The sequence below is a fragment of the Crocodylus porosus genome, unplaced genomic scaffold (genome assembly GCF_001723895.1).
Source record: "Crocodylus porosus isolate Cpor-Errol unplaced genomic scaffold, CroPor_comp1, whole genome shotgun sequence".
Taxonomy (NCBI): Eukaryota; Metazoa; Chordata; order Crocodylia; family Crocodylidae; genus Crocodylus; species Crocodylus porosus.
Genome location: NW_017728933.1, coordinates 4,149,518 through 4,176,114, shown reverse-complemented (window position 1 = coordinate 4,176,114; position 26,597 = coordinate 4,149,518). Strand labels below are relative to the sequence as shown.

General features: G+C 44.3%; 2 protein-coding genes and 2 long non-coding RNA genes across 7 annotated transcripts in view; 2 read left to right on the top strand and 2 right to left on the bottom strand.

The window, feature by feature from the left end:
* VDAC3 (voltage dependent anion channel 3) overlaps nt 1-15,149 on the top strand; it is a 15,375-nt gene extending 226 nt beyond the window's left edge. The window contains exons 1-10 of one of the 4 annotated variants that reach the window (XM_019546032.1): nt 884-970; nt 3,612-3,683; nt 4,710-4,759; nt 6,170-6,172; nt 9,476-9,628; nt 10,166-10,218; nt 12,321-12,548; nt 13,420-13,570; nt 14,198-14,255; nt 14,644-15,149. In XM_019546032.1, the coding sequence (XP_019401577.1) occupies nt 937-970; nt 3,612-3,683; nt 4,710-4,759; nt 6,170-6,172; nt 9,476-9,628; nt 10,166-10,218; nt 12,321-12,548; nt 13,420-13,570; nt 14,198-14,255; nt 14,644-14,735 (894 nt within the window). In that variant the 5' untranslated portion in view covers nt 884-936 and the 3' untranslated portion in view covers nt 14,736-15,149. Of the gene's footprint in view, nt 1-883; nt 971-3,608; nt 3,684-4,709; nt 4,760-6,169; nt 6,173-9,475; nt 9,629-10,165; nt 10,219-12,320; nt 12,549-13,419; nt 13,571-14,197; nt 14,256-14,643 lie in introns of those variants that run through there. The other 3 variants (XM_019546034.1, XM_019546035.1, XM_019546033.1) reach the window with 3 other exon arrangements.
* LOC109317390 overlaps nt 12,961-26,597 on the bottom strand; it is a 15,020-nt gene continuing 1,383 nt past the window's right edge. The window contains exons 2-3 of the long non-coding RNA XR_002103040.1: nt 26,557-26,559; nt 12,961-12,975 (exon numbers count right to left, since the gene is read on the bottom strand). This is a non-coding gene — a long non-coding RNA (uncharacterized LOC109317390). The remainder of the gene's footprint in view (nt 12,976-26,556; nt 26,560-26,597) is intronic.
* POLB (DNA polymerase beta) lies at nt 16,938-25,906 on the bottom strand. The gene is made up of 14 exons (XM_019546030.1): nt 25,773-25,906; nt 25,638-25,695; nt 25,491-25,557; nt 25,122-25,196; nt 24,285-24,343; nt 23,926-23,975; nt 23,010-23,061; nt 22,617-22,671; nt 22,457-22,529; nt 21,880-21,950; nt 20,273-20,359; nt 18,848-18,912; nt 18,010-18,149; nt 16,938-17,452 (listed from the first exon to the last, which is right to left on the bottom strand). Exons 1-14 carry the CDS (start codon nt 25,831-25,833, stop codon nt 17,358-17,360), a joined length of 1,008 nt encoding a protein of 335 aa, XP_019401575.1. The 5' UTR covers nt 25,834-25,906; the 3' UTR covers nt 16,938-17,357.
* Nucleotides 24,049-26,597, top strand: part of LOC109317389 — a 24,868-nt gene continuing 22,319 nt past the window's right edge. The window contains exon 1 of the long non-coding RNA XR_002103039.1: nt 24,049-24,064. This is a non-coding gene — a long non-coding RNA (uncharacterized LOC109317389). The remainder of the gene's footprint in view (nt 24,065-26,597) is intronic.

Sequence of the window (26,597 nt, the reverse complement as noted above, 5' to 3'; positions counted from 1 at the left end):
CGATGGGCGCAGCTGTCCCGGCGTGGGGCAGAGCAGGCCTTGCTGTGGGCCGGGTGCTGTGCTTCCCTCCCTACACACCTTCATATACACGTGTAAAAGAAGGAGCGACGGTTTCACGTTCCTGAAGCATGGCTGTGTTAAGAGCAACGCCAGAAATCATGGGCGTTGGCAGCACACCGCGTGGCTGACGCAGGAAGTGGCAGCCCCGCGTGTGCTGGAAACCAGGGGGTGGGGGGATGCTGCCGGCCCACACGGGGGACAGAGGAGTACTGTGGCCTGCTCCAGGACGGTGGCGGGTGGGCGGGTTTCCATCCTGCTGCTACTTTTGCCTCTGAGGGGCTTATGCAAAGTCACCATGGTGCCATCTCAGGGTTTGGCTTTTGCTAGTAAAAGTGCCTGCTGTTTAACAAAAGGGCATAACCAAGGCAAGACCTTCACCCTGGGAAGGTTTAAAAACCAATCCAGCAGATATGTGATAAGCATTGTTATCACCTATCCACAGTACTGTTTTTTTAAACTTTTCCCAGGGTATAGGTCTTGCCTTAGTTACGCCTTTTTGTTAAATATCTAGTCTGGACCAAGTCACTGAGCTGTGTTGCAATAAGTGCAGCCAACAATCCCCCAGCAAGAGACATGCAGATGAAGGAGCATCGGGTGGTCTTTTAAACCGTGTGATGCCTCTTGCTGCTGGGTGTAGAGCTTGATGAGTATTCATTTGGAAGATTATTTGGGTGAAAGTAGCGTTAATAAAGAAATGCAACCATTGTAACTGTTACCACAGTTCCTGCGGCGTAGTGTCAATGTCACTTGTCTTTTATCTTTAACACAGCATGCATCTTTTTTCTGTATTTGACAGGTAGAGAGGCATTTTATAATTTAACAGTTAAGAAGTACAGTAATTTATTACCTAAAGCTTCATATAAGGAGTCTGCAGTCATGTCCAGCTGTTCTAGACCTGCTAGACCCACAGGTATATATAGATAGATATTTGTGTATATATATATATATGGCATGGAAAGCCATCCTTAAGGTATCTGTGAGGGGAGTGGAAGTTATCTGAATGCTGCATCTAGGGAAAGGGGAAGACAAGGAATAGTAGGCACAAGCTGATTAAAGATTGCTTCAGACTGGACATAAGGAAAAACTTGTTTACAAGTTGAGTGCTGAGAGTGTGGAACAGGCTCCCCTCAGAGGTGGTACAGTCACCCACCCTGGAGATCTTCAGAAAACGGCTTGGCGCCCACTTTGCTGTGCTTCCCTGCCCAAGTGCAGGGGGGGCTGTGCCTGATGATCTTGTAAGGTCCCTTCCAGCTCCTAACATCTATGAAAGGGTTACATTGTTCAGTTGCAAGGATGAGTTAATACAGAAACCTTGACATGAGGGAGCAAAAGCAGTTCTGCATTTGATTAGTCTTGTCTTTTTGAGGGCAGTGTTAGAAGCTGCTTGGTGCAAGAATCAATTTCTTGTCCTACGAAGGTCAGAATAAAAATGGTCAGGTTTCTAGAAAGAACACGAGGGAAGAAAAGTCCACCAGAAATCAGAAAGAGGCTTCTAAACAGTAGCATTGCTGTGTAGATCAAAGGAAAGGTAAATGGTTTGAAGGGAACTGGTGACTTTAAGAGGTAAATTCCTTGCATTGTTGTCTTGGATAAGAAAGTATTTCTGTCTGAGAGTGTGGAGGGACAGTAGGGGGTGTTCCCGCGTTAAGCTGCCCACTTCCCTGCGCCCGACCACCTTCCAGGCTCCGAGTGCCTCTCTAGGGGTGCCTCATGTTTGGCTGACCCCCTTCCTGGAGCACACATGCTAGCCTGCGGGTAATGTAGCTTCCACCACCCTGAGAAGGGACTCTCTCTTGGCCCTGTGTCCTTGGGGAAACACAGGCCTAAAGCCCTTTGGGTACTTGACCCAGCACAGGTACTTGGGGCACTTCCCCAAGTCGGGGGCCAAAAAGGAAAGTCTCCCTTAGTCCGCAGACCTAAGGGGCCTCTTAGGCATAATTTAGACCCACGCCTCATAAGTCTCCTACACTGGTCACAAAGGAGGACTTTATTGATTACAGGGGTAGGGTGAAAATAGGGTACAGGATAGACCAGTCTCACAGAAATCCCATAGAGCAAAACAGTTTGGCTGAGGTAGCCTTTTGATCACGCATCTGAGTTACTGCCAGCTAGATATCTAACCAGATCTTGAGTAGCTTACTCACAAGCATCATCCAGAGGCTGGTGGAGATTCCCTCTGGAGGCAGGCCATTTCTAGCTCATGATTTTTGGGGGAGAGAGCCAGTTTCGGGTGGTAAACTCCTCTGAGTCTGAGTCCCCCACATGGCTGCTGCCCCCTCCTTTTGGGCAGTCTTAACTTATATAACACCTGTGACCTCATTCACCAGGCCTAGTGGAGGCCAGCTGCAGTCGGCTGTCGGCCAACCAATTTGAAATACATCACTAGTTGCCGGGCAGACTCTAGCCCACCAGGTAGATGCTCCTCACCCAGGTAGCCGATACAGTCACGTAGGCAGAGGGAGCAGGTTTCCCCCTCCCTCAGGAATGTAGCCAGCTCAGGTTACCTAAAGAGATAGGGTAAGGGTGTGTCTCCTCTGCTGGGCCCATCCTAATCACATTGTCACAGGGCAGAGATTTTGGGGAGAAACAAAGGTGGCTTCCTACCACAGAGATAATTTATCAACAAGGGCTGTTGCTAGTGGAGCTGTTGAGCAGAGGAATCTTGACAAATGAGCCACATTTAGGAAGGATTAAGAGGCAGAGAGCTGCTGTTAACAAAGTTCACTTGTGGGTTAGTCTGTTCTTCCTGAAACCACCCGTCACAGTGGCATGATGGGTATCTGACTTCAAGGTCTAAATCTGCATTTCTGGGGTCTGTAGCTTCTATTCCAGAGCCATCTTTAATGTCAAGAAAGCATTTAGCCACTGGAGAAAAGGGTATTACATACTTTTGAAAGAAATAATATGTTTTGTTACAAATCAAAAAGGCCAAGAAATTCAGTGTTAAAATTAACGCTTCTCTCTTTAGATTTGTGCCCCATGTATTTGTGGGTCTTGTTCTCTTAATTTTAAGTTTGTTCAGACAGTTACTTAGACTAAACCTTACTGCTGCCATCTTTCCTTTTATGTGTATTTTTGTAGAAACATCAGCAGGGTCACCTCCCTGTTCTATATACACAAGTCCTTTTTATGTTTTCCCAAAGCTCTGGTGACTGCTTGAGAGGAGGAGCTGAGAACATTGGTGGGGGAAAAGAAAGTTTATTTTGGAGTGGCGTGGAACAGCCATTGTAGCATATGCATGTTGGAGAGTGTGTATGTTATTTATCCAATATGGTATTAACACTGAGGCACAAGAATCCGGTTGGAGTTAAATTTAATTCCTAGGATACAGTGTTTTGGGTATAGATTGGTTTTTGTTAAATGTTCTGGTCTGATACACTAGTACCTTTCTGACAAAACCAGTGTTGGACTAAGGGAAGTCACTGAACACGGTGAAAGACAACTGCCTTGCACCATGGTTTCTTTTCCGCTGGGTACCTTAAGTGCTTAGTGAGCTATTTTTTGTTTCTGTGTCTTAAAATATGGGTTCTTCCCATTTCTCGTCTCTTCAGACCCAATGGCTGTCCCACCATCCTACTGCGACCTGGGGAAATCTGCCAGAGATGTATTCAACAAGGGTTATGGTAAGTAGCATTATCGTATGTTGATTCTAATACGTAGTGTAAGTGTGATGCTGTAGACTTGGTAGTCCAGAAAGTAGGCAAGAGGCAAGGTTATCTTAGCATGGTATCTCTTTTTTTTAATCTCTTTTGGTAGTGTTAACAAAGGCCAAGCTAAAATGTGGCAAAGTTCAGCTAAAAGGTTTCTCTTTTTAGAATAGAAATCTAGGAGCATTCAGGATGAAAGTTAGCTAAAATTAGCCTTGGATACATAAATGGTGGACTGTCAAGTAGGAATAGGGAAGAGATGGTATTATCTGTGCGAGTTCATGTCAAAACACGGTGAGAAGAAGGACAAGGTCTTGAGAAAACCTGACTTGCTGTGAGATTTAAGTGCCTCAATTGATTTAGCTTTTGAAAAGAAGAAACTAAAAGGTGAGTTTGATCCCAGTCTGTAGTGGGGCAAATCTCTGAGGGCTCTGGAAGAAAGGCGAAATAGGAAGCAGCGGGAGTGTGAGTTTCCATGCGTTTGAGAGTAGGAAGAAGGAACAAATATTTAACATGTGGTTGATTAACCATTGGAATGGCATATTAAGGGATGTGTTAAATCCTCTGTCTCTTGAGAATTTGTAAGATTACATATCTTTCTAAAAATATGTCCTGGCTCAAACGAGTTATGAATGTGATGCAGGAATTACTAGATTAAATTTTCTGGCCAGTGCTGTGCAGGAATTCAGGCTGGATAATTGCAAAGGTGGTACCATCTGGCCACAACAGATGGTACCTTCTGAATTAAAACGTGTTAATATAACTCAGGACTGCTCAGCCTTTTGAACACTCACTATTCCCTTGTGCTTCAATAAGCAGATGGTTCATTAACTTCCATGGATCATGAGAACTTAGTTAATTCTTTCCCAGTAAGATTAAGTCCTACTTACAGGGTGGGCTGTTTCAAGTAAGTGCTCCCAGACTACTACATGTAGGAGTAAAAGCCTCTCATTTTCTTGTATGCTGTAATGCAATAGGTGTCTGTCTGCTTTTGTGTTTTAGGATTTGGACTGGTTAAGTTAGAGCTGAAGACCAAGTCCTCTAGTGGAGTGGTGAGTACTGAGCGCATTTGTTGGCACTGGAAGGGGGAGGAGAACTTCCTGTAATAAGAGTTGCTTGTTAGTGCATGTTTCATTTCTCAGATAAGGGAATGGAGATGGGTGGTGCAAATAATGTGTGTGTCAGTGTCTCTGTAGTGGGCGCAGATTTTAGCATGCCACCCTGTATTATCAGTTTTTTTTGTCAGGGACAGCTCACTCTTACATCCTCTCCATGTATTTACTTAATCATTAAAACATGCTTGTGTTGTCATGCTTCAGGTTATGCATGTTCTTTTGTACCCTACATTTTCAGAACCATATTTGTTTTGGTTCACATCCCTTCATATGGATGGAGGCCAGATCTTCCTCCATTGCTAGTTAACACAGCGTTGTGAGTCCCCACCCACCCCCGCAAGCTGGCTGTTTACTGAAGAGACAGAGACACCAAACATTTTTAGTTGCATTGGGTTTTGGATGAGGATGAGAGCCAGTTGGCTATCTTTGGCAACATTGCACTCAACCTTCTTACCAAATTTTTGGCTGGCTTAAAAAGGAACTGGTCTTATCTGGTTACCATATACTACCATTGCTGTCTGGGGGCCTTCATTAAACTTGTATATTTAGCTGGGGTCTTACCCTACTGGGGCTTCTTTTTCCACTTACGTTCAAACTGGGCTGATCTCTGTTCCACTCTTGTGCCAGAGCTGAATAATAAAAACATGACTTCTGTAACACATTTCACTCAGGGATTTTAGAGCATTTTATAGACCTTAAAGATTGAAGACTCTCAGCTTCTCTGAAAACTAGAAAATACCATAATCTCCATTTTACAGATGGGGAACCTGAGCTTAAGTGACTTGATCTCCCGGAAGTTTGGCAGATCCAGGAATAGACTTCATTGTGCCTTTAACCACAGGAGTATCTCCCCCTGGGCAGACTTGTTCTTGTCCCAGCCCTTGCATTCCTGTGTGTACTTGTTTATAGCGCTATTCATGTGTGATTTGCCTATGTTACTGCATGATTTGTTTGTGTTTTGACTATTTCTATCCCCACAATTCCTTCAGTTCTCTAATCCAGTTATGCATTCACATCTCAAATTCACAGACATCTGACTTGTTCTTGCAGTTGGGGGCTTCTCATAATCAGGTGTTTGGATAATGCTTTTTATTCAGTGGAGGTATGGGGATGGTTGTTCTTTTTTGCTAAAATGACCTAGCTGCCAAGTATGAAATCTCAGAACGTATGGACAGGTGGGACTTTTAAAGGCTAAGAACATTTTACTACAGCTGTTAAAGATCTAAAAAAGTGGCAGTACACTTGTATAGGGGGAGCAGTGGGACGCGCCTGAACTATCAATATTCGTCGTAATTTATAAAATGTTTTCTCCCTTTTCCATGCAACTTGGTCTGGATTTTTGTTCAGCTGGTAAGAATGATTGAATGTTTTTGTGGATATCCTAGTTTTGCATACCTGTCTACAGACAGTGACACATGTTGTCATACCATTTTTGTCTTGCCTCCAAAATTGAGCAGTGACAATGTGAAGCATACCAGGGTGCATAACTTACACTGTGCCTTAAACTAACATGTGTAACATATGAAAAATAACACAAAATAGGAACACAAGAAAAATAGCTAGGAAGAAGTTTACTGCTAACGTATTACATTACTTCAGATCAATAGTCTAGCATTTTGAGTAACAATATTTTGCATTCACTGTGACAACACTACAATCTTGTGGTTTGGAAGGAATCATTGATTCAGAAACGGGAAGCACCTCATAGCTGAGTGTGAATGGAAGTTATGCACTCTGCCTTTTTTACAAAGTATTACTGCGTACCAAGACACCTGGCTTTTTCGTTCAAGAGGTTGAACCTTCCCACGAAATTACTTTGTTGCGGTCCTTCCCAGGCTTCTCTGTCAAAATGTGGTTGCATCTGAGATCAATAGTTCAGTTTTTTATGAAGCAGGGGTAGTGATCTTTCCCCCCGAAGATGCCAGCCAGACTGGGCTGAAAGGTCAGCCCAGAGGTTGAACTTGAGAAGTGATTCTGAATAGTGCTTGATACGAAGCCAATGGGCGTTCACATACTGAGGATTTCAGAAATGCCCTTGAGGAACTTGAGCCAATCACAGCTCTGCTTTTGACAGCTTGGAGATGAATGGTAACATATGTGGACTTTGTGCTCCTTGTCCAGAGGAGATACAGTTCCAGCTGCTGGGAGAATCCTGCTGCTTTGATCATTTGACAGCAAGATTCTTTCCATGGCTAGTGAAAGTGGCATTGGGAGTCTCTTTCCCTGTATTGATGATACCTTTTGCGCCTTTGGATCGAGTCCCTGAGTTGGGGAAGTCCACCCATAAAAGTTGGCGACAGATTGATTTTAGTCACCTGCGCAAGCTTAAAGAAATCGGAGATGATGTGCACACACACGTGGAGTGGCTCCTTCTGTTGTCAGTGTTACGGTCAGGATATATTGCAAGACTGTTGTGACAGATGGACATAATAAAAATAAATATCACTTTGCATGACGTGACAGAAACACGTTTCTGTCAAATGCATCAAAACTATTCAAAGTACCGGATTCCCAAGTCTTGGAGCACCGTGCACTGGCCCTGTAGTGTGATGATTGGGTATATACCATTCAAGAATACAGGTTCTCACAGGCTTGGGACATGCCTGCTCTTTACAATTAAGGTTTCAATTATAAGACATCAGGATGCTAAAGACTGTAATCTGTTAAGCACTGTGTTACTAAAATATGTAAACCTCAAAGAGAGGTGGTTTAGGAGTTAAGTGGTGAAGATTAATTATCTTCCTTGGAGGAAGATATTCAGAAGGTGAAAGAACAACTGAAATGAGGTCAGTTGTGAGGCATGTCTTAAAACTTACCTGAGGTGCATTATAACTGTTGCCAGAACTACCCTACACTGTGGTGTTTTTTAATATGTGGTGCACAGACATCAGTTCCAGACTGTTAGAATAGGATGGGCATCCAACAAAAAGAGGCATAACATCTTGGTAACAGGAAGCACCAATGTGCAAGGAACTGACAGCATGTTGGTAGTCTGCAAAGCAGGGTAGGACAGTATCTTAATAAAACTCTGTGTGAGGCAGGGGAAAAAAGGAGTAGATTTTCACTGTCTGGAGAGCAACTGTCAAAGGATGACTTCAGAAAGGAGGATTAAGTTGGCAGGATTTGAGAGGAGGCCAGGGTCAAGAGAGCACAGTGAGAGCCTGCAGAGTGGAAGGAGAGGAGGAGAGATCCTTGACAGCATGGTGCCTTGAGTGACAGAGATTACTTTGGGAGCCAGTGGGGCCCTGTCTGGAGGGGAGAAGATGTCTCTGATATGCATAGATTAGTAGGCAGAAACAGGGTTGTGAAAAGGCTGGAGCCTGGAATTGCATGCCTTTGGATGGCTATATAGGAAGTTGTTGCAATAAATCAGATGTGAAAAAGGAAAGAGATGAACGTGAGGTTCAGGAAACGGATGTTGATTCGCTTATGGAATAGGGAGTCCTGGCAGAGGGACAGGCCTATAAATACAGGGGGAAAAGAGCTTGGGAAATGGATGAGAGGGAGTGCCTCTTTTGCAAAAGATGTTTGTATCAAGGTCTGTTGACTTGATGTTTTAGGAAAAAAGAGTTTTTGAGGGAGAGGAGGACTGCCATGGGGGTGAGGAATGCACAGTGCACTACAGAATGAGGAGATAGACCACTAGGGGTTGAAGAGCAGGGTTTTAGGTGTTCCTAGGAAGCAGAGGCCTGGGAGGGCAGTTGTTGCCAGAGACAGGCTGGTGGGAAGGGAGGCAGATCAGAAGGTTAGGGACCCTGCAGCATTGGCTTCTGGAGTGCAGTGTACAGAGAGTGATGGGGTGACCAGCAATGCCAAATGCTGTGCTGGCGACAAATGTAAGGGAGCCTTAGTCAGCAGTGCGCAGAACATTTTGCTGACCATCCAAAAGTGAGGGCATTTCAGTGCTGTCTGAAAAACAGATTGGAGGAGAAGGATGCCGCGAGCAGCAGGGTGGCCACAGAGATAGGAGAATAGAAGATGTTTTCTCTCGGAGTTTAGTGGCAGGGGTAAGTTGATTGTGAGGTAGTATTGAACTCAGAGATTAATTTCTTGAAGCAAGATGATGGCTTCCAAGTAAATATAGGGAGTTGGGGGCTGAGGCAGGAGAGGAGACATGATGCCACTGAAGTGAAACGTGTGGATGGGTCAGGTACTGGGTGCACGAGGAATTGATCCATGGGGAAGGGGAGGGTGGAGTTGGTGGATGTTGCTGTTACAGACACCTGCAGTTTTGGAAGGATGTGGCAAGCTTTGTAGGTGGTCATGAAAAGTTAAGGAGGGAGCCAGGTGGATGAAGTCATGAATTGATGGTAGCTGAATAGCAAGCAACGGCTTTTGGTGTTTTCAGAAAATAGAGAATGAGAAAACGGCTTTTCCAGATTAGAGAGGCGTTTTAGGGATATGTCCCGGCATCATAACGAAGGAAGTGCCAAGGAAGAGGGGTTGGCAAAAGGTCATCATTTGATACAGAAAGAATTAGGTTTACTTGTAAGAGTGGAAGGAAGGGGTTTGGAAAAAGGAATTGAGGGGATTGTGTTAAAAATCCTGAGGGTGTGAGGTATGGAAACAAATGACTTGATGGGACAGGACTTGTCATGTGGAAATTGTATTTAAATTAATCACTGAGTGGTAATTCTAATGTGTTCTGGACAGGAATTTACCACGACTGGCTCTTCCAACACAGACACGGGTAAAGCCACAGGTAGCCTGGAGACCAAATACAAGATCAAGGACTATGGGCTTACATTCACCCAGAAGTGGAACACAGACAACACCTTGGGCACAGAAGTGTCCATGGAGGATCAGGTAAGAGGAGGAGAAGATGGCTATAAAAGCATTTCAGCAAATGAGGTGAAAACACTAAGTCAAGAATTAACAGTAGAAAGTCAAAGGCATAGAGCTGTGGTAAATCAGAAATAACCAAGCGATGTCAGCTGCATGAAGTATGGTATAGAGGACGGCACATCACATGCTTTTGTATAGTGTGTGTGTGTAAGCTTTTTTACAAGAATTTGTTCTTAAAGGTGCACACATAGTGAACACAAGCAGAACAAAAGAGTCCCTGCACGGTACAAGCAGGATGTTAACTTCATATGTGCAGAACTCATGCTATAGTGCACAGTGAAATTACCAGCTCAGTCTTCAACATGGAGTTGTCTTGAAACTACTGACCCTTCCTACAAAGGGTCAAGTGACAGACTTGATGTATAATCTACTACATTACTGAACAAAAGTATTGTGACATGGGAATTACAGCAAGGTAGTAAAGTAGTTAATGTTTGCAGCTGAGGAAATTTTTCAGCAAAGAGTCTTGATAACGTGACTTCTTTGTTTCCTTTGCAGTTGGCTGATGGGTTGAAGCTGGCACTTGACACCACATTTGTACCAAATACAGGGTAAATCTCTTCTTTCAGTTTGAACTAGCGACTCCTGGAATAGATTCAGCAGTTGGGCGAGCTAATTCCTCATTTGAACAGTGGAACTCAATCCAGGGGGCATGGTTTGGAGTTTAGCTGTATTTGTATACTGGTAGTCCTTGCACTTATGCTGGGTTAAGTTCCTGGAAAAGGTGCTGTAAAGTCGAAACGATGCAAGTCGAATCTGATTTTCCCATAGAAATGATGTTATAATAGGGGGTTACGGTCCTGATGCCCAACATTTTATAGAAGTGACCATAAACACCATATTTAAATCAACTGTTTAATTAGCTATAAATGATATACACTGTACAATGCTTTCTAAAGTGTACTGTATATAAATCAGTTAAACAGGGCAATACAATAGCTAATCAGATAAAATTTTATTTAATCAGAAAGTGAAGGAACACCTTCATCTGGGTCATGGAATTCAGAAGGGCTTGTTTGGGGAGATTTAGGGGCTCATAGGGCCACTTGATGGCTTTTTGAGAAAATGATCCAGGGATGTTTGTTTTGCTGCCCTCTCTTTCTCATCATAAATTTCCCTGTAGTGCCGTAAGTAATAACACGGGTGTAAATGGCAGAGCGCTGCAAGTGCGAATTGCCGTAAGTCAAAACGCTGTAAGTGGAGGACTGCCTGTATCCCCAGCCAGTATTTTTGGATGAAAATAGAGACCCTCTGATTCTCTAGTGCTTGTTGAAAAGTTTGAAGGAAAGAGACGATATCAGGTTTTTGGAGTATTGGGATGGTAGCTGCCGGAAAGAGGTATCAGGTTTTTGGAGTATTGGGATGGTAGCTGCTCTCACTCAAAGGTGCCTTTTTGCCATCTACAACAGTACCACTTGAGTGATTTTATTTATTCCGCTCATGTTCCAAGTCTCATGTTAACATTGGGGTTTTGTGAGAGAGCTCTGATGCCTCTCCCCACGTCTGAGCAGCAGCATGAACAAAAATGCAATCTAATTTTAACAGGTTGGAAATAGAGGCTAAGATTATGAGGCAGGGTCAGATTTATAATAATGAATGCAAGTTGATAGATTGGATGAGAATAGGATATAAAGAGCTGTAAATGAAAACAAGCAGTGCACATTTGTGATGTTGGGGGATTCGGAGGGGAAGTTATGTGGACAGTGACAAATTGAAGAGTGAGCTCTGCCAAGTGTTCTGAGTGGACATGAGCAGGGCAAGGGAAGCGCATTGTAGCTATGGCGATGACCAGAGGCTGCATGAGTGTTTTAGCTGTGTGTGTGGATAGGAGGGGCTGCAAGATGAGGACTTATAGCCCAGATGTGAAGCTCTAGAGGAGGGTCAGATTATAGGTAAGGTGGTATTTCCATCGTGGTTGACCGAGATAGGTCAGGGAGAGTGAAGGACAAGAGGTTGGGATGGACCTGGGGGAGGGGGGCAGGGAAGGTGGACTAAAGACTTTAGGGTGGAGCAAGGTGAGAAACAGAGAGAAAGGAGGGGAGGGCAACAGAAAGCCTGAGAACAGGCCAGAAGACACTGACAGGAATAGACTGAAAGTTGCTGAAAATCCAAGTGACAGGGCAAGGGCTCAAGGGTGGTGCTGAGAGAGACTGGGTAATGAGTTCTATATAATGTAAGAACCTTGGCGGAAGTTGCATTTTAAATTTGATCTTTTTGAGGAATAGATGAGCAGAACATCTTACCCATCACTTGTGGGTGTCATGGATCTGGAAGCCTATTAAAAAAAATAAGCGTAGCACACCATATTTTCTGCTTTTGGTTTAACAGTACTAATTCTCAGTAATAAGCAGTCTTTCTGAGTAGCTGAGGAAAACTGGCTTTTACTATCCAGTTTAGGACTTTGGCTAAATAAGATCCTAACTTTATTTCTGAATATTTTAAATGCATCTAAGGGTATTGGCCAGGGTGGTGGGTTTTTTTTATGTAACTTAATTGCAATATAATACTAGACAAAGACCTTCTCAAAAGTAGCAGCCTCAGTGCATGCCTTCCTTGAAGGCAGACAAAGCATGAAGCTCACTGAGTAGATTCTCAAAACAGTATTTATTGGGTCCCTGCTAGGAGGGATAAAATGTAATCTTTCTCTCTACAGAAAGAAGAGTGGGAAGTTGAAGACATCCTACAAACGGGAGTACATAAACTTAGGCTGCAACATTGACGCTGACCTTTCTGGGCCAACCATTAATGGCTGGGCTGTGCTAGGCTATGAAGGATGGCTTGCTGGCTATCAGATGGCTTTTGATACCGCCAAATCTAAACTGTCACAAAATAACTTTGCATTAGGATACAAGGCAGGAGACTTCCAGCTGCACACTAACGTGTAAGTATTGGCTGAGCCTGGCAAAAGGCTCATATCAAAGATGCTGAAACTGGGCAAACTGCAAGGACTGCATCAGACATAAGTTAGATGGTGGGAGAGAGGGAAGATGCCAGTTGCTGGCTGTAACAGAGTCCTCCTGCTTTCTTTTCATTCCCAATCCCATTGAAGCAAGGTTGTCCTGATTTGTCATCCCTTGAGACTTAGTTTCCAAGTGATGCAGTTCTTGTAGGTACAGTGGTGGAAGGTGTTTTCAAACAGAGCCAACCCTTGTTCCAGATGGCAGTGTCAGTAGACCTTGACAGTTACAGAATGTACATGCTGGTGGGTGGTGCTCCACTCCAAGGACCCAGGCCCTGCAGTGAGGTGCCCTCTGCCACACAGGAGACTGCCACGACTGTAACCACCCAGAAGTCCTGCAGCATATCTGCTCTTCTCCAAGCTGGTGTTACACTTGGACAGCATGCCTGTCTCGGAGGAGGTGGAATGCTTTGGCCCTGCTCTGGGGAATCATCTCTGTTTCTTGCAGTTTGTGTTCAGGGCAGGGATTTTTTTTTGACAGAGAATTGTTTCAGTTACTTTACTTGCTTTGTCAAGAGTCCAGGACTGTGTGTGTGATGTGTCAGCTTTTGGAAAGTCTCCCCCATTTCCTTGGCACAATCCAGATTTTAGGGCTGGGAGCCTACAGGGCCAGGGTGAGGACTCCATTTGTGAGACAGTGGGAATTAGGCTTGGAGGAGTAGGAAATACAGGGATGGTGAGGTGGTGTTGCTAGGAAATGTCTTTGAAATGGGAAGAGATGAGATGTCCTGTGATGATCTGAGAATTAGTATGACCACGCAGAGTGGTCAGTCACGTTTTTATCTGTTAACAGGAACGATGGGACTGAATTTGGTGGCTCTATCTATCAGAAGGTTAATGATAAGGTTGAGACATCAGTAAATCTTGCCTGGACTGCTGGCAGTAACAATACACGCTTTGGCATTGCTGCTAAGTACCAGCTGGATGAAAAGACTTCTGTTGCGGTAAGAAGTTCACCAAGGGAACAATTTCAATACAATTTATATGTCTTAGATATTGTGAACTAGTGGCACAGACTGGTGACTGTTTGAACTGGCAGGACCTTGTGATTTTACAGGTTCAGTTATTGGTGCTATCTTGAGAAAGTTACAGAAGGGGAGTGCACTGTTGGCTTGACTTTGTTACTGGATTGCTCAGACTACTGTGAAAACTGTGTTGCCTTGTGTTAACTTGAATAGCTTTTCAAGAAAGGGAGTCTCATAGGCTTGGTACTAAAGCGCATGGAATTCCCTCAGCTGCTTCTCTTACCGTCTTGCACACAGGGCTCGGGGTCGGCAGACATTCATGGCGGTGGTACAGTATGGATAAACCAAGCAGCAGCATTTAGGTTTTTTTAGGCCGTGACCATCATTGATATCCGAGAAAAACGAAGCATTATGTCATAGAACGAGGCTTATGTACTATACTGTTTCAATTTTAGGTTGTCCCATCTTTAGTTTTGTATCGCATTAATGAAGGGGGCACTAGGGTCTCTTAGGAAGTTGATGTGCCTACATGGCTATAAAAGGAAGTAAGAGCAAGATTAAAATTCACCTTTTTGACTTTGTACCTTTTGGTTAATTTTCCTTTAGGCCAAAGTGAATAATGCCAGTCTGATTGGAATCGGGTACACTCACACCCTTCGACCTGGTATGTAAACCGAAGTGTTATAGGGAATTGCTCCAGAGGGGCATAATACTGTAACCTATACTATAGAGCAGTGTGGGTGGGTAAGACCGTGAAAATTATCGGGACATGGAAGGAATTCTAAGTCCTGGTGGAACTACCCTCCCACCCCTGCCAATCGTACCACTGCTCTGTGGAGCTGCAGAGTGGTCCTGTCACAGACACAATGTCCAACATGCTGCTGTTTGTTTGGCGTAAGTCATTGCCAAAAGACTGAGGTGCTTTGCCAGAGATGCTTAGGTGTGATCTGGACCTCTGTTGAAAGTCGGCACCAGGAGCTGCTCCAGACTGTTTTATTTATACTGTTTTTATTTGTACTTTGCAAATACTATCAAAATCTGTGTTTCTCCAGGTGTGAAGCTGACGCTCTCAGGCTTGGTTGATGGCAAGAATTTCAGTGCCGGAGGTCACAAGGTTGGGCTGGGGTTTGAGCTGGAAGCTTAATGCAGTTTTCAGTGACACAGTAGATCTGTTTCAGGAGATGAAGGAAAACAATCCCAACATATTTTGGCCTTAATATTCTGTGAAATTTTAAAAAGTGTGAACTTTTTATTCTTCCAAAGAATTGTTGTAACCCAACACTGAAGTCTAGTGGGTGAAAATCCACTGTAACAGGAGAAGGCGTGCATGGAAGTTGTGATGTTTGTGCCACATTTACTTTCAGTTCCTCAGTGTTTTAAAATTTGTTCCTCGCAGAGGGTAGCATCTTGTTGAGACAGAAAAATCCAGCCCTTCCCATAAACACATCACGTATTGCATGTCCTGAACCTCTCACCACCTTTTATAAAATTGGTCTCTGTGCTGTAGTGTAAACTTTGATTTTGCATCAAAGTGAAATAAATCAATCATTTGGAACGTGTGTCTGTGGTGTGTCCTATTACTGGTTTAGCACCATTTGTCAAAGGCTTTATTAGTTTGGAGGGGGCGTTAAAAATCTACGTGTCCAAGTTGGCACGTAGCCATTGCTGGGTAGTATTATTGAGCTTATTATTACCATACTCAATGAAATGAGTGAAAGTGATAAAAGTAACATGAGGGCTATAAAAGTCCACTGGTGATGATGAGTATATATGCATCTTGCTAAGCTGGGATATTTCCATTCCCTCCCCACTCCTTTCTGTAGTCTGGTTTTGAGGGGCACTGCCTCTAAGCCCTGGAGAGACTTGTGTAAGCATTACAATAAAAATGGTGGTAACAGTGGTGTAGACATAATGATCCAGAGATATAAGAGATACAAGACTGAGGTAAGACAAATAATACCTTTTATTAGACTAACTTGTATAGGGTGGCGATATCTGGGCCATCTTTACAGTTTTAAGACTTTAGACACTCTTCATCTCTGGGAAAGCAGCTGTCAGTTCAAGAAAAGGCAGCACAAACCAAAGTGAGCGGAAGAGGTGAGAGGTAAGTGATAAGGAGTCCTGACACACTTGACCTGTTAAATCCCTGCTTTTTGGTAATAAGTGAAGTTAGAAATTTGTGTTCTTAGTTAGCCCTGTTTGGTGAAATCTCAGGTGTCTCGCCCGTAAAAAACAAACAAACAACACCCCCCCCCCCCAAAAAAAATATAAAAATAACACACAAGAGGCAGATAAATATTTATACCTATTTTTTATTATATAAATAATATAAAATAGGTACAAATATATATATAAAAAATAATAAAAAATAGGTATAAATATTTATCTGCCTCTTGTAGGGTTGAGAGATTTAGGTAAGTACAGAAAACAGCCGTGTATGGAAAAGTCAATATAAGAGTAATTGCCAGCTGCTCTACAAGCCTGCACACTAATGAATGTACTCATTTTAAAATGAATGAATGTATATTTCACTTAGCACTCGCCTGCCATCACTACTGAGAGGGAACATTGCAGCCAGTTCACAGTATGCTGCAAGGGTTCAGGATAGGTAAGGAAAACTCTTGGGAAAACAGTACATTTCTTTGCCAAGTCCTTTTCCTTTCTAACAGCCCCAATCCTAACGTATTTAAGCAAGAATGCCAAACTGTCTTCTTGTGCAATTCCCCAGCACTTCATGTTAAACAGTAAATAACTGGGATTGTGCCAAACCTGCTCAGCGTGTTTAAAAGGAGAGAAGTGTTGAAGTGCAGGGTGTTTAAGCATGCAGTTGATTTTGAAATCTGAAGCACTAGACTTTGTTTGCTGTGGTTCAGAGAAATGTATCCAGCTAAGCTGCTGTCACAGAGAGAGTTTCTCTGCATCATTATTTTGCATCTACTTACTGGAGCACCCAAGCAGCCATTTGTGTGGTAAATATTTCAAACAGGCATTTATGATGAATCTATGTATTTTAATGAAAGCCTGAACAAGCAACATCACGCAGAAGCTGCCATTGAATAATACTGGCCCTTGCTTAACAACCACATCTTAAAGCAGGGGCAGGCAATTATTTTGGGCAAAGGGCCACTTACTGAGTTTTGGCAAGCCATCGAGGGCCGCATGACAGGCAGCCCAGGGCAGATAAATATTAATTTTCTAAATTTTTAGGGGCCCCGCAGGCTAGATGGAATGGCCTGGCAGGCTGTATCTGGCCCCTGGGCTGCATTTTGCCTACCCCTGTCTTAGAGGTAGAGAGAGGCAGTAATAAATCAAAACTTGATCCTTCTGAACAAAGATGGTACTGAAGGGAGAAGAAATGACAATGCTGTTTATTGGAAAAGTAAATATATATCAATTCCCAATTTAAGCAGCAACCTTCTTTTGGGATCTCTTTAGAGAAGAGCAATTCCTTTTCTTTGCAGACCTTCTTGGTACCTTGCCAAATGAACACCAGCAAATTCATTTTATTTGCACTGATGATACTTTGGAATACAAGGAGGAACATCAAGCAGCAATATTAAGTGATTTTAATCTTCACAGCTTGTTCTACACTTGTGCCGTGGAATTATTTAAAAATAGCATCCATGATATGTCTGTTTGCTTTCTGCAGTTAAGGTGAAGCAATAAATGGTGCACTTAGGCTCAGGCCTGAGTTTTCCTAAAAAACCCGAACAACCCAAAAACCACAAACTAAAGGGGCACTAGGTGACAGACTTATGTGAGCAAGTTATTCGCTCCTATCCTTGGGTTCTCGATACTTCCACTGGATGTAGTCAAAAATGTCTTCTTCGCTATCCACTGGCAGGGCTTCTCCAGCAATGCCTACAAGCACAATACAGAATGACAGTAACTAGGCAAGGTGTTAAAGGAGTAAGAGTTTCAGTGTGAACAGACCAGAGAGAGTTAGAATGTCTGATTGCCAAGCAGCTGTGGAAAGAAATGAAAGGAAAAAGTGGTAAAAAAATGTCCTGCTGTAAAGCACGAGGGGCCAGGTCCAGAGGTGGACTTGAGTGCCTAACTCCTCCTGGTCTTAACACATGAACAATTTTGTAAGTGCCCTGTCACAAACCAAATGAAGGAGTCAGACAGCTTTGTAACAGCTCCTGAAAAAGGATGCCTGTCTGTCCTGCACAGCACTTAAAGACCAGGTCTTCTGTACACTCACAAAACTCCACTTGACAGAATTAAGGTGGCCCAGAATGGAAATGTTGTGTGGCAGCATGACTGGGGATAAGGAAGGTTTCTGATGCCAGAGTTAGATGCTACGTTGAGTTAACTGTAATACTGACTGAAGCAAACGGATGTATCAGTTTGCAGAGGTCTGTCTCTCCAGACCATAGTGGACTAGAAAGAGCACCCAGTGTGGAAACCAGACTCACCAGTGACTCCCAAGGGACGGATTGTGTACTCGTTGATTGTGAAGCCCATTTCCAGGGCACGGGTTCTCATGTTTTTGTTAAATATATCGCTGCCAGTGAAGTACAGCACACCACAGTAATACTGATCTTTGGGAATCAGCCTAGGGTAAAAGATCAGAGAGAATACTCTTAAGGCAAGTGTTTGCCATCTAGCCAACGCATAGTTTCCCAAGACTCACTGCATGTTACAGCAAACCTTAAAGCTTTTGCAGGGATTACAGCAGGAGTGGGCAAAATGCATCCCGCCAGACCATTCTATCTGGCCTGCAGGGCCTTTAAAAATTTAGAAAATTAATACTTATTAATTTTCGCTGCCTGTCATGCGGCCCTTGATGGCTTGCTAAAACTCAGTAAGGGGCCCTCCGCACAAAATAATTGCCCATCCCTGTATTAGTGTGAAACTTTAAATATTTGTTGAACACAGCTGTGGGTGGAATGCACGTTTCTCAAAATCCAGCCTACCAGAACACCCACAAGCAAAGTCAGGTTCAACTACCTTTTCCAGTAAACTATAGCTATTCAGCCATTCTGTGGTTGCAGTGCGGTATGCACTGACAAACATTCCTGCTCAAGCTCTCTGGGAAGGAAGAATTATCATGCCAGTCCTTGCCCTGGAGATGGGGGGGAAAAGGGCTGTTTATTTTGCAGTCATGGGCTGGAACACACAGCTCTCAAAAACCCCCCATGACAGGAGGAAGCAGAATCATTCCCAATTCTGGAGGACAAAGGGGTATAAAATACAGAATTTTAAACCATCTGTTTTATTCTATACTAGGAGTGTACTCTCCTGTGGGTTTACCTGATGTCAATTCTTCTGTATGGAAAGGTGGTTCCATCTTCTTTGTTTGGCAGCTGACACACCCCCTTAATGGACAGAAAGAAAGCAGAAATTTTAAATGAGATGAAAAGGTTGTGCAGAGCCTCTAATTTTAAATGCAGGCATTAAAATTTGTGCAGCTATGTAGTCATATGCCGCTTCTTGTAAATAATAGGTTTTTGCAGGTTAAACTTTAATCATTTGGAGTTATGCTCCTAGCTAATCACCTTGAGAACACTACTACAGAGCAAAAGAATCACAGTCAAGGGAAAAAATGCCAGGACAACTCAGCTTCCCGTGCTGTATCACAGACATTGCCTTTGATTTCCCCAGTTCAGGGCTGCATTTGATACTGAACATGTGAAATCCACTTCCCTTCCTACAAAGCATACAATCTGCACTTCTGGTTATGAGAAGAGATATTTCTGTTCTAACCTAAACCACAAGGTGAACCCATTTGATTTTGTTAGGGCTCTTCATTTCTCTGAATGGAGCTGTGTACCCACGTGTGCTATCTAGCTCAGTAGTGAGGCCAAGGAAGCTATCAAACTGGACTCCCCTGTGCTGTACAGAGATGAGCATGCACATGTTTTTGATTTGCGTTATTTCAAGTGGAAAAAGGATTTTGCTGACTGACAAAACCTGCACACTGTACCACTCTTAAATAAGTTGCAAAAAGAGCTGTTTGTATTCTTCCATGCTTTACCTCCCTTTCTATACATAATTTAGTTAGTCTCTAAAGATGCATTTCTATCCTGCTTTCAGTTAGGAGAAGACAGCTTCTTGCTGTTTGGGCATGCAGAATCCCTTCTCCAGATGCTTGGCTTCTGGCCTTTAGATGCTCCAACTAGTTTGGCCAGCAAAATAAAGCAAGAAGTTGACATGTCCAGTGAAATCAGGAGCAAGATTAAATTCAGCAGTTTACAGGAATGTCCTACAAGAAGGCCTTGATATAAATGACCCAAATAATAATGTCACAATTTTGGCCTCAGAATGCTAGTAGCAGCGAGTCAGAAGGTAAGGGTAGGTTTGCACCTTACTGACCAACTAAATCAGGAATACAGCATAAGGTTTCATAAGCACAGGGTTTCCTAAGAAATTGATGAAGTGACATAACCAAAAGAATCAGAGAGTTGTCCTATATATTTGCTAAATTTATAAATATGCTTGTTTATTTATATTTATAAATAAAATAAGAATGTAAAAGGCTAAATGTGCCATAGAAGGTCAGAAGATAAAAACAAAACAGAAAAGATGCATCTCTGTCATGCAACTGTACTTTTAGATTTCTCTTATGTTACAGTTCCTAGCACTAAAATATTACGAGCCATAAACCTGTTGCACACCCCACACAGTTCCCATGCATCACCAAGGTTATGCTCTTCATATGAAACAAAAACCCCTCACCATGAACTTGGTGTCGCCTTTAGACAGCGTGTCTGTGATGAAATGGACTTTTTCCAGTTGTTCTACAACTTGATGCAGGAGTTTTGGCTAGAAAGCATGTGAAAGCAAAAGAAAACCACTTGACAGGTTAAAGGTGGACCCTGAGTGTTTTCCTAGCAACACGTGTATATATACAGTATGTCCAGGTATCTGATCTTTAACTGGCAGAACATAATTTTTCAGAATGAGAGGAAGGCATTGGGGAAAACTAAAACTAAAAATAATTATAACTAATGTAAAACAGTCTACAGAAAAATATGCTTTTTAAGCCTCTGTTATTAGACAAAACAGAATGTAAAGTTCTTTCATTAGATTTGTTTTTAAAGAAAACGGACTATTTTTAATGTTATTTCTTGCCTTTTGTGGGTTAAGTGTTTCTATAGGTCCAAGAGACCTTGATTTGAGTTAACTTTGAAATATTTTGTAAAACCCATGGCTATTTTGTAGTGTAAACTAAACCATATTCTGACTTGTTTTCTACCTGGTGGTCCCAGGCGCACAGTTTCCTAGTTCCCTTTTAGTGACGAAGGTAACAAAAAAAAATGCTTAAGTATGTGATAGGTGTGGTAATCTCTCCCAGTGCATCAGAAAACTTTCAACATTTAGAGACTTTAAGTAACAGTGAGTGTTTATTTTAATAAGACCCAGGCTACCTTAACAGTGCTCTTGTCCCCTGCTGAACCTCTGCTCTCATCTCAGCATTAGTTTTGCTGGTCAGAGCAGGGAGACATAAGAAGCAAATTTCCCCCGTTTATCAGAAACCTGTGTGTTGATGTCTTAAATCTGTCAATTCTACTTGAACTGTATAATCTGTCTGTAGAAATTAGTATCTCTGGAACCAAGTGGCTTGGGTTCTGTACAATTAGTCTCAGTGACAAGGTATCATGATGCTGCTGGTGGGCAAGTTATTTGTTTTAAAAGGCCTATAGTTGCAGATACCATCAGCTGTAAGCATCCTGGCAGACAAGAGTTTTCCATTTTAGCATCCCAAATGCTTTGTGCAAAGGTGGCTATTTTTTGGTGGAAAAACTACAAAAGCTAGCCTCTTCAGCTAGCAGATTTAGTTTTAACATGGGTGAGACACTTGCAGCAGACTAGCTGCAAGAAAACAAATCGGGATCACTTTTAAGTGCTCTAGTAACATCCAACTGGTTTTTAAAAAACAACAAAAAATACCATGCACGTTGCACTGAACAAGCAGCTGCCTGGTTATCCTTTCTCCTCTAGGCTTTGGCCATGCCATGTCTTTCCAACAAAGGACTGTAAGCACTTTGAAGCAGTTCTGCAATATTAGGCGAGAGGAAACTTTCCTGCTGACAGGGCCTGACCACTATTTTACTGGTGCTCTGGGGAGTAAGACACTGATAGGAATGTTAAAACCTACAATGGTGAAGACTCCATCATTTAAGTAATCTGTACCAATCCCTAGCCTGGCGCACAGTGGCAAAATTCTTCCCAATATTAGCCTTATTCTTCTTACTTAGAGTTAAGTCACGTTAGTTAGTATGTGGTTCCCATAGACAAGGGACTGATGGTCAAATATGCTTGTTTTGGAGAAAAACTGGCACCTGTTTTGCTGATTCAGAAGTGAAGTCTGGATGAGTCAGGAGAATGTCCATATCCCCACTTGATTCTGCACCTGGGAAAATAAAGAGTGAAGAAAAGTACCTGCTTATAAATGTTGGCAGCAGGTAAGAATGGACTGTGGGAACCAATGGAAGCTTTGCGCTTGAATCCAAGCGCAAATGAAGGGAAGAGTATATCCCTTTTGTTCACAGAATAGTTATTAATAGTGCAGCCTCTGTTCTGCTTCTACCCTAATGTGGAAGGATTATTGCTAGAGCACAGCAAATTGTGTCCTGGGCCCTTTTAAAATGACTGCCCAGTTAGTGCCAACTGTGGTAGCTACCTGCACTACATGGATACTTTTTCACTGGGTACTGAGCCAAGAGCATTCAGCATAAACCAACCATGGTTTGTAGCATGTAATCAACTAGCTAAAGTGCTTCTTTCATAACATTCTGGAAGTGTCATGAACTTTACATGGAGAAATAAAGTCTACAGATAGTAATAATAAGGTCACAGTCAGTAAGCTCCAGCCCCTACCACTGGGGGAAAAAAAAAAAAGGAGTGTGGAGCACTAACCTCGCCTGAAACTGCCACAGACTGTAGCAATATATCTAGGGTCCAGTTTCTTTACCTCTATAAGTACGATTTCCTATTTAAAAAAGAAAAACAGGATTAAGTCATCTGAATGGCCTTCTTTGGTTATTTTTGCATTGCTTCTGGGGGAAGGATGTCTTACCTGCATTTGTAACATTTCTTCTCTGGGGATTCTTTTCTCAAAGTCCTCAAAATACCTGCATGTACAAAGGAGAAGTGTTTTGTATAGCAGGAAGCTATTAGAATGGTAGACATGCACAATCTATTTTCCTGCCTTCCTATTGTTCAAGTTCCTCCCGCCTGCAATGGTATAGATGGTGGCAGACTAATGACTGCAGGATTCCCTCAGCTGGTCTCATGCTCCTTAGACGTTGCCCTTGCTACCACATCCTTTGCATACAACACAAATTAAAGCTGGGAAGAGGCAGGAACTGGGCATTTTTGTGGTAGATAGCCACTGCCACTTAAAAGAAGAAACTGGCCTTGGGATGTGTGTATGGAAGGCAAGCAACAATGTCCAGGAAATGATGCTTACTTTAGCCCAATTCGCTGATGATGGTTCAGCTTGTGTTCATTTTTCCTTAGATCTAGAAGAAGCAGGACAGAAAGATCACTTGCGAAGGAAAGTACTTGAGGAAACAAAAAGCTGGTAAGGTAGGTTCATTTCAAAATTGTTTAAAGAATAGCAGCTTTAGAGAGAGATGTAAAGGATAAGATTCTGCATTGTGTTAACAAGCCACGACAGCCCACTCAAGCTGCCAGGAGCAGCATACTACGTGACACCCCCAGCAGCAGTACATGGAGGGAAGCACAAAGCCAGCTTCAGAGACAGTTTTCTCCTGGCTCAGTTAGAGCTCCTCCGTTCTTTCTGCCCTGAAATACCCTTCTTCCCTGCAAGGGCATGGACTGGGGACACAGCTCTACTCCTCAAAACAACACAGGATGGTGAATACAAAGCTGCTAAATGTCATCTGGGGAGGAGCCAGCAGCCTTAAGTAAGGCACTGCCTAAGACACCCTGACCCACCTTTGCATTACCACACCCTGCACTGCACTTGCTGAAGCAAAAGGGATGCTCAAGTCACCTGTCTGCCTGACTGGTCTCAGACTTACCAGGTTCTTGAAGCAGGTTGGTTGGTCCATGCACTGCCCTGGCCTCTCAAACAAGATTTCAGGCCTAGGTGCATTGCTTGGAAAGCTTCACAGAATTGTTGGGGCTGGAAGGGACCTCTTGGATCACCTAGTGTGAACCCCTGCACGAATATACTATCTCTCCCTTGATACTGCATATGCAGAGCGCATCTTCTATGTACTGATTTAAGTATCTGAATACCTCTCTCTAGCCACGCTGTTGCTATCACTTATGCAGAGGGCAGGTTGTTCACATCATAAATTGCAGATCTTTCCAAAGTTTCTACCACGCAGTCAGGGAGATGCCCAGTACAGACTCACCTTCTAGTGTCTTAATTCCTTCATCCACAAACTTCCTGGCAGCCGCAGGACTAAAAAGAGAGAGGACAGCAAAGCAGTCGCACCATCAAAGCGTATGCGAGATGAATGCAGCGCGCCTGAGCTTGCTGTCTGCCTCTGGGTCTGCCCAAGCCAGTATCGAAACCACCCCCAGTCAGATTTTGGCACATGCTGCCTGTCTGCAATGCTATGCTTTCAAAAGCAGGTGACTCTCTGGGAGTTTCCATTTTACCTATGCTAGCTAAGAAACTCATGGGAAAAGGATATCCTGGATATGAACCATTTTGTATTGGTAGGTCAGTTCCATAAAATATACAGAAGTACAAGGAAAAAATCCTTACCCAATGCCACTAACTCGGGTCAGGAAATTGATAGAAGAGCTTGTGTCATCTTGTCGGATCTAGAGACAGATGTTTCTCATTCACTTGCAAGGCCGTGGTAAGCCAAGGTACCTCAGCAAGTTACTGCACTCAAGGTTTGTTACAGTTCAGGGTAAAAAAAAAAGACATACAGGTGTGCTGCGGTTCACTCAGATCTACATGGAAGGGACCTCAACATGGTGTTCAGGGGGGAAAGCCTGCATGACGGAATACACACCCTTCTTGGGCTTGACACTGAATTTATTAAAAATTGGGGGACCTTGCAAAGCCTTAGCTAGAGATGCAAAATCTGATAACAGTTTGAGTTTGGTACTGGGGAGGAAGGGCAATAGGTTGTTAATTTTTGCTGTGCCCTGTAGTGGCAAAATACTCTTTAGCCTTATAGTATTTTATTATTTGGCAAACTCTTGGGCTTCATAACGTGCATTACTATATACATGGATAGATGGAGTTAGGGTTTAAGTGTACTGGAAGATCTGGGATAGTCCAAGTCTGGAACAAAGCAGCTGCCTGGTTTGCTTCAGCTCAGGACTAGGGTGACAAAGGTATTGCAGGAAGTCTGCCAAGTCAGGCAGTGCCTACACCAGACAAGTGCCTCATGCATTTGGTGGCAGTAATAGCTGATCACATGCCATGGTGGTCCCAGAGGCGCTAGGTTTTCCCTGCCTGTTCCTTTTACTCATTCCCTTCCTGGCCTCATTCTTTCCAGGGACAGTCTGAAGCTTGCCCGGTCTAAGCAGGAGGTCACGGAGAGGAGAGAAAATAAGCGTCAGACAGAATAAAGCCAAAAAGGCTGACCTTTTCCAGCTTGCGTAGTTTTCCGGTGGATAAAAACTCATCGATCTTCTCCGCTATTTTGGCCCCGACTCCTTCCTGCAAAGCAAGGGGCAGGGGGGAAGAAAAAAAGGTCCGTGATGACTTTAGCGCTGATGGGCGACAGAAGGATCTGTGCAAGCGTCAAAGCCTCACTACAGCGTCAGGCAGCGGGAGTCGCGATATAACCACCAGCCACCCTTGGCGTGACTGGAGCGAGGAGGCACCAAAGAGACCAGCGCAGGTTTAATCCCGTAGGCGCCGGTGTGCAAAGGACACGCGCGGGTATTGCTCACTGCGTGGCACATGTGGGGACGGCAGGTGGGCCGGGTGCCCCGGGGCGCAGGCACCTACCAGTTTCTTGGCCTCGGCGCCGCTGCGGATCTTGGTGGGGTACTTGGCGATGGCGGAGGCCGCCTTCCTGCAGGGAAGCAGATTGCTGGGGAGCGGCCCGGCCCCCTCGCACCCCACCCCGGCTAGGCCCGGCCCGGCCGCACTCACCGGTACGCGTTGTATTTGTGCACGGCGCGGCTCACGTTGCGCTCGTAGTTGGCCAGCTCTGCGGGACCGAGCGGCACCGTCACGGCGCTGCCCGGCCCCGCGCCCTCTCGCCCCGCCCCGCCCCGCGCCGCGCACCTGTGAGGAAGTCGGTGATGCCCTCGTTGGGCCCCTCCCGCGGCGCCTTGCGCTTGCTCATGGCCCCGGCCCCGGGCCCGGTCCGGTCCGCCCGGAGCGCCCGGCGCGCACCTGCGCACTCCGCTGAGCCGCCTGCCCCGCTCTACGCGTGCCCGGCGGTACGAACGCGCATGCTTAGTAGAACCCGTGATGGGGATAGTGCGCATGCGCCCCATCCCTGAGGGATATGCGCAGTGTGGACAAACGGCGCTTTTGCCCGCCGTGTGCCGGTGCGTTTGCTGGTACCTTGCAAAAACCCAGGTGTCCCTTTGTTTCAAAAGAAAATAGACGTGAGAAAGGTGTTGTTATAGGGGAGTTTGGGGTGCTTGCTGCAGAACCGGGGGGTGAAGGGGCAGTGCCGCACTTCCCCTGGGGAGTTGGGAGCTGTACAGGGACGTACCTGTCTGGGAGGGACGTGTGCGCACAGGTGTCTGCGGGTACGTGTGGCATCCTTTATTAGACCGGCAGAGTGCTTTTTGGGCGGGTGGGGGGCAGATGCTTTGCAGGCTTTGGGGGGGGCAGCAGCAGATCTCCAGGAAGAGCCCCCCAAAGCTTGCAAAGAAGAGTTTCGCCAACTGTCGGAGTCGGTCTAACGTAATGAAACATACTGGGTTTACCTGAGAGCCTTGTCTGCCTGCATCCAGCCTCAGACCCACTCCCGCGGGGCCATGTTTGGACTGGCTGCCCGAAGGCTCATAGTTTCATAGTTTCTATGGTCGGAAGGGACCTGAACAGATAGTCCGACCCCCTGCCATGGCAGCAAAGAGTACTGGGGTCAAATGACCC

What these genes read in the sequence shown, in the direction of transcription:
- POLB (XM_019546030.1), bottom strand. Translation starts at nt 25,833, where the DNA reads ATGAGCAAGCGCAAGGCGCCGCGGGAGGGGCCCAACGAGGGCATCACC. An exon ending in AAGAAATGTTACAAATGCAG is followed by an intron (nt 22,530 to 22,616) that starts GTAAGACATCCT and finishes TTTTTTAAATAG; the next exon opens with GAAATCGTACTTATAGAGGT. An exon ending in TACAGAAGAATTGACATCAG is followed by an intron (nt 18,150 to 18,847) that starts GTAAACCCACAG and finishes CTTTTACCCTAG; the next exon opens with GCTGATTCCCAAAGATCAGT.